This window comes from Myzus persicae, unplaced genomic scaffold (assembly GCF_001856785.1).
Source record: "Myzus persicae strain clone G006 unplaced genomic scaffold, MPER_G0061.0, whole genome shotgun sequence".
Lineage (NCBI taxonomy): Eukaryota > Metazoa > Arthropoda > Insecta > Hemiptera > Aphididae > Myzus > Myzus persicae.
Window position 1 is genome coordinate 873,017 of NW_019100581.1, and position 7,398 is coordinate 880,414.

At 32.3% G+C, this 7,398-nt stretch overlaps 1 protein-coding gene across 1 annotated transcript; it reads right to left on the reverse strand.

Moving 5' to 3' along the window:
* Positions 1-401: 401 nt before the first annotated feature.
* Positions 402-6,740, reverse strand: LOC111034518 (maltase 2-like). Its single transcript, XM_022315791.1, has 10 exons — positions 6,458-6,740; positions 5,427-5,606; positions 5,193-5,350; positions 4,499-4,627; positions 3,698-3,936; positions 3,341-3,539; positions 2,682-2,937; positions 2,358-2,553; positions 938-1,081; positions 402-841 (listed from the first exon to the last, which is right to left on the reverse strand). The coding sequence occupies exons 1-10, from the start codon at positions 6,636-6,638 to the stop codon at positions 757-759; spliced, it is 1,767 nt and encodes a 588-aa protein (XP_022171483.1). The 5' UTR covers positions 6,639-6,740; the 3' UTR covers positions 402-756.
* Positions 6,741-7,398: the final 658 nt, after the last annotated feature.

A 7,398-nucleotide genomic window follows, 5' to 3' on the forward strand; every position in this document is an offset into this window, starting at 1 on the left:
AGAAATAATACACGTATATTTGCCTATAACGGCTATAACTATTGCATCGAACTTGCCTATAATATGTTGGGACTTGTACCCAAATCAACCACAATCCGTAAGACCCATAAAAACCCTAAAAAAATCAAACACCTGCAAAATGTTTTATTTTAAAAACTTCACGTATCTGGTTATTAATATTTCGAAGACAGTTAGTTTGATTGCCTAATAGTTAAATAATTATCATCAATGATCAGGGACCGATGGATCAGCATACTACTACAAACATACTGCGTGGGCGCAATTCGGCCGTCGTTGATAATAATATATGTTATTAAGTTTTTCAAAAAAAAAACCATTTTAATGTACAGATGAGCTTTGTATATTATAGCCTAAAGGTACACAAAAACAACAAGAACAAATAAATTATACATTTTAATTTATTTTTACAAATTATTATAATATTACGAGAAATAACCTAAATGCGCAGCTGTAGATAATTGATCATGAGACATTGATAGTTAACACCAATAAACATAGTATAAAGTGTTTGCAAAAATCTTAAACGCTTTTGAATTTTTGTTGTTCAGCAATAAATTAATTTTGAAGAAAACCACTATTGTTGTTGTACGTGTGGCATTAAATTAATTGAACATGTATACATAATATTATAGAGTATGGAAAAAAAACTATGCGTCAAGTTTCTAAAACCTGTTATATTTTAATTTGTACTTGTAATATTGTATATTCTTTCTTCAATATTTTAATGAGTCATTTTTAATTGTCTGCATTCGGTTTTGCTGTTGAGAGAACAAGAGATGCTTTTGGTCTCAACTGTAAGGAAGTCGATAGTACTATATTACTAAAAAGTAAAAACAAATTAAAAATTATAACAATATTCGTGTACAAAACGGGACTGTTAGCAGAAAATGATCATATTAAAATCATTTATACTTACCCAGTAACATAACCTGAGTTTATACTTGAAACTTTGACCTTCAATATAGTTGGTAATGTTGGTCTAGCTGCTTTTATATTAATTGTTTCCAGTTCACTACCGAAATTAATGACGACGAAGAATGTTGGATGATCATAAAAACTCCTAAAACGAACAAATCACCAGCATGTAACTTATACAGTACATAATATACGAATAATATACATCATATATACAGCATATAAAATATAATTTATCAACCTCCCATTAATGATGTATTGTATTTTTTTTTTCAGAAATTATCATTTTTATGTTCACTAATTCAATGGATTGTTTTATAATACTTAAATGTTATTTTTGTGTTGACGATTTATTATTGTAATCACTAATCGGTTATCTTTTAGGTAGGTACTTAAACTGACATGACATTATATTATATTAGTCGCATAGTTGTAACACTCGTAACGGTGCATGTATAACACCCTAAGATAAAGTTACGTTCATTGATGGCTTTAAATTATCATCTACAAAAATAATGTTTCCTACTCTGAAAATTGAACTAAAATATTTCAAATTTGAAGAGTCCAGAGTTCTTCAAACATCGTCACAAACCATTATAGTGACGCTATTTTGTATAACACGAGTATTATTAAGTAACAAAAAAAAAAAATTGAATATATATCTTCGTAAAATATAGTTATGAAACTGTAATAATATAATATTAATTCAAGCAAAATTGAACGCAAACATGTATTTATGACAGTTTGCCTATTCAATTGTTGCGCACGATTCAAAAAGTTTAATGTTTTGACGATTGCCAAAAAATGTACAAATACCTACTACAGACGGATAGGTATGGTTGACAAACCTATCGGAAAAGAAAAATTGTAAAGTGAAGTAATGTAGTGCAATCACTAATTGCTTACTAGAAAAAAAACTATCTCGAATGACTGGAACAAATGCAGACGTCTTATATTCTTATCAAAACACTGAATTCACTAAGGCGGTTTTATGAGCGATAAAACATAATAGTTAACACAAGTGTAACAATAAAACGTTCTTCAGATTATTAATTTATGCAAGCTAACCTAGTGGTTCTGTTAATCCGCTCGATTAAGTATACTTATGACATTATATTACACAGCTTTATGACGTAATAGAAAATTAAAACAAGTTGATCATCAGTTAATTATCGTCGCGTCTGCATATTTCTTTGGTCTTAATCGAATCGCGGGTAAGCCCGGATTAAGGGATGGCGGGAGGGGGGGGGGCACTGGCCCGGGCCCATAACGAAAATCAAACAAAGGGCCCAGATGGTGCTCGTTCCCTATGATAGTAATATATGGTCGTATATGGATACATTATTATTATTATTATTATTATTATTATTTGGCGGAATTTCCGTGGACTTGAGCCGCCCACGTATATCCGTCTGACTTACCTCGAAAAACCGTACACCCATTTGGACAGTACGTATACGTGCAAGTCTCCTTTGATGATTGTCGGGTTCTGTCTCAAGCGCGACAACTGTCTGTACGTCTTGAGGTGGCTCTTAAACTTGGACAACTTGACCAGGTTGTCTTGCCAATAGTTCGGGTTGATAGGGAGCCACGTTCCGTTCGTTCCGTTGGTGAAACCTGCGACGGAAACGTTCTATTATCGCCGCTACTACTTTTATCGTAGGCCGACGAGATAATATTATAACCGTTGTCGGATCGGCGAAAACGGAGAAAAAGGGCGTGTGCAAATAATAATAACATCATACCGGCGTTTACAGAGTCGTCCCAGGGAAACGGACTTCTGGCGGGATCTCGACTGAACTTCGTGTACCGCAACACGCCGACGTTACGTCCGGCCGGATCCAACGTCTGGTTCCATCGGACGTACGTGTCTTGCACACCCAACTCGTCGGCGTAGTACGTGATCGGGGTTCCCGGCATCAGGAGTTGCAACATGTGTAGGCCGTCAACCAATAGCGGGTTGGTCCTAGTCGCTAATCGCGAGTTGTCATGATTGCCGAGCTAAACCACCCAAACGAACAAAACACAGTTTTCATATACACGAATATTTTTTTTTCACATATGAATATATTTTTAAATGTACGCACGTCGCGACATTATTATAATACAGAGTGATTATGTGGCTACGAAAGTTTCCTTATTGAATATTAGACGTGTTTTTGAAACGATTTTTTTTACATCATTCGAAGTTGCTACCCGGATACATCACAACATTTTAAAAATAAATTCGTATTTTTTACCGTTTTGTAATACGTATTTTTTTTTAAACTACAGTGCGTACTTTGATTTCATATTTCAAAACAGTTTTTGATAAGCAATAACTAATAAATGTTGCCCAACTAAAGTTTAGACGAACTAATAGCTCCAAAATGTTCTTGGGCATACAAATTTACCGGACACTTACCACCCAGTTGGGCCACATGTTTTCAGGCATGTTCAGCATCCAGGACTTAATCGTGTTGTCGACATCGTAGGCGTCGGATTGCTGATCGAACTTATTGATGAGCAAAAAGTTGAACGGAAAATGAGCTCCTGGAGACGTTGCGTTACCGTAGTACCTCATGGTGTTGTTCAATGGCGAGTAACATTCCACCATAAAGAAGCTGTCGCAAACGAGTTCATATTGATATTATATAATGACGGTTATCATCAGCCCGAATAATAATATTATAATACGACGAGAATCGGTAGATATTCTACACGTCTGACGGTTTTATTATTGTTCGAAACGTTAGAGAGAGTTTTACTTTTTTTGTCTTACTTGGTCAACTTCTCGGTAGTCGAATAATCGTCTAGCACCTGTCTCCAAACGCGCACCATTTCGTAAGTTTCCGGTTGATCCAGTGTGTTGTTGTGCACCAACGCGTCGTAATCAGTGTCTAAAATGCCGACTTTGTAAGATTTCCCTTCGTCCTGTAAATCTTCCCTTTCGTATAGATAGTTGACGGCGTCGAATCTGAACCCATCTACACCGCGTCCCAGCCAAAAGAGTATGATGTTCTAAAGAATAGTGTTCACATATTATCGCAATTGCAATTGTTCTATATACATTATACATCTATTGTTATAATTGTTTTACTCCAATGGGGTACAGCGCGTATCATGCATAATGACAATAATATTATGTTTAATCAATGCTACCATCACACTACGGAATAACGTGTTCCAGTGCCGTATTTCCCAGTAAACACTTTAAGCTAGTGCTTAGGGCGGCAAATAATTTTTAACATTACATTTTTACAATATGTAACTATATAGAACTAATTATAAAATATTTTTAGACCGACGGGATTGTGGTAATATTTATATTTTATGTTTTCCAATTTCATAATCGTACAGATGTATGTTTTTAGTTTTCATCATTAAAATTTTAAGTCATAAAGGAAAAACTATAATTGTATGTTTTAATAACATTTTTTAGACTAGAAAAATATTTATATTAAAAGGCGGCAAATTATTTAGTGCTTAAAGCGGCACAACGGTTAAATCCGGCACTGATGTGTTCAACATCAAAATATTATAGTACTTTTCGAGTTGAGAATAAGTATACGAGAATAAATACCTTGATTTCTTCCACGACCATTGGACATCTATAGTTCAAGTCTGGCTGTTTTACTTGAAAAGCGTGGAAATAGTATTGTTGACGTTCTTCGTTCCACTCCCAAGCAGACCCAGTATTGAAAACGCCCAACTGCAAAAGTCACAAAAGAGCAATAAGTGCAATGCGATTGAAGGCTATATAAAAAATACCAATCATGTGGTTGATAGTAAGTCAATATCACACGATATAACAGAAAGACCTATCAAATGAAATAGCTCAATTAATATTTCACCATTTTTTTTTTTTAAATTCAATTCACAGGCGCTCGAGCTACAAGTCTAATAGGTGTGACTTTTTTTTATTCAGTACCGCAACATTCAAAATTCAAAATAGCCTGTTTATAAAACTAATTTTTAGACACATGTTGACGGTAAAAACGTTGATTAAAGTCAGGTCATTTTTATTTTACATTTTTTTAAAATACCTATATAATTTTGGATTAAATTAATTTGAAACATGTAATAACTTCAAAATATTGTTTTTGGGCATCACCTGGAATAGGCATATTTTTCAAATATAATTTACCATCCGTATAATTTCCTTAATTTTGTCATACGTTTAACTTTATTTATAGAGTATTTTATTTTTTTCCGACAGGTTTTTCTGTTAAGCACATTACACTATAATTACTGTCAAATAGATTTTTATTATTTACCCAGTTATTCGGAGGTGTCCTGTTTCCATTTTCATCGATAATTGGGTCTTTCCACACGTAGTAATTTGTGTAAGGTTCAATTCGCTTTACAGATTTGATGAACCACGAATGTTCGTCACTCGTGTGATTTGGCACAAAGTCCAATATTACTTTAATACCTTTTAATCAATTAAGTTAATATTGCGTCTTGTACAAACATCAACCGAAAACATCAATCATAAATAACGTAGGTACCTCTTTGGTGGAATGCATCCCTCATCCGGTCAAAGTCAGCCATGGTACCGTATACTGGGTAGACCCGCTTAAAGTTTGATACGTCGTACCCAAAATCATCTTGTGGAGATTCGAATATTGGAGATAGCCAAACCGCTCCAACATTTATACTCTTAAAATAATCAACTTTCTCCGTAATACCTATAAAAAATATATTAGTAAACAAGCAAATCTTAAATAAAAAAAATATTCTGCGTTATAACATTTTGGTTGTACCATAAAATACAGTAAAAATCGTACTATTTGATATTTTGTCCGTTAATTAATAGTTATAATATCACCGAAGTGCTTGACGAGCAGTCATATTTGATTAAAATGAAACGAAAAGTGTTATTTATGATTGTATTAATAGGTATGAGTAATCATACTTTTCAAAATAAATTGGTTTTTAATACATTTTTTTTTAATCAAAAAAAAAAATGATTTGAAATTTTAAAATAATATGTACTTTTGAATAGTTTACTAAATTGGGTAATATTATTTTGTTAGTAATGAATAAGGACTAAATTGTTGTTTTTGAAAAATTGATAAATTCAGTAAAACAATTAAATAAGTAGACTTATTCTAATATTAAAGTATAACTAATACTTATTCACATCGCACGAAAAATTGTAAACAAATATTCGCCTCTGGTGTTTAGTTTTTATCTACCCAAATATTCCTATTTACCACAAACACTTGAAGTTTTAAATATTCAGATTTTTTTCATTCCAATTATCGTGATTATAAGAGTTCCGGAATTTCTGCATTCTTCAAATTAATTTTTAATGTTCATGTAAAGATCGTGAAAACCTTAGTTTTAATAATACCACTGAACCTTTACACACAAATTAAAGTGGAAAATATAGAAAATAGAAATTATTACATTTTTACGGAATTAGAAGATACTGTTTTTATATTATTATTATTATTTTTTTAAATATTCGAAAACCCACGTATGTATATTATAATCAAGAACATCAATCAATTACGAAATAATACACCGTACGTACCATTGAAATCTCCGATTCCATCGCCGTTGCTGTCTTTAAAAGAACGAACGTAAATCTGATAGATGATATCCGATTGCCACCAATCTGGTTGGAACTTGTCGTCAAACCCTTTGAATATGTACTCTGCGGACACAAATGTATGGGCCACCAACAGCGAAACAAAGGTAATTATTCTTAACATTTTGACGTTAAGACTAATTACAAACGGTAACGGTGTGACGACGCGGGCGGACAGCCACCAATGTAATAGCTAATCCAAATAGGAGTTGTGTTCACTTATATATATATGTTTTAAGCTTATAATTATTTTAATAGATGATTTATGCCTGTTATAATATCGGAACCATATTAATCTTTATTGGGCTAAATAACATAATATTATATTATACTAGCTAGATACCATTTCATTATATAACCCTGTTTTATGGCAGGTATATAACGTTGTATTACCGAATGTCAATATTATCTTAGCTTAACTTATTATTGTTGTATTATAAAAGTACAATAATTATTAGGTGGTCCTTGACATACAATGTGTGCTAACTGGTTCAGCACTATCTGAATTTAACAGGTATTCAATAGTTTTTTTCGGCAAATTACAAAACTTTAAAAAAATACAAGCTAATATAATATTTATAATATTTAAAGCATTGCCGAATTTCAAATGGCGAATAGTCAAGAATTTTGAATAAATAAATACAATTCAATTTTTACAGCTTTTAGGATACTATACAAAATACATATAATAGTTGTGTAATATTATGTTTTTAATAATAAATAATAATATAATGTTAGTCTATAATCTGTGTACAGAAAGTACCTATCGCTCAAATGATTTTATTATAGTGGGTGGGTCGTGTGGCTCATTCTTTAGCATACACTATTTTATCACTAAAAATACTATTTATTGTTACCGTTTTATGCCTATGTACAAGTTATTA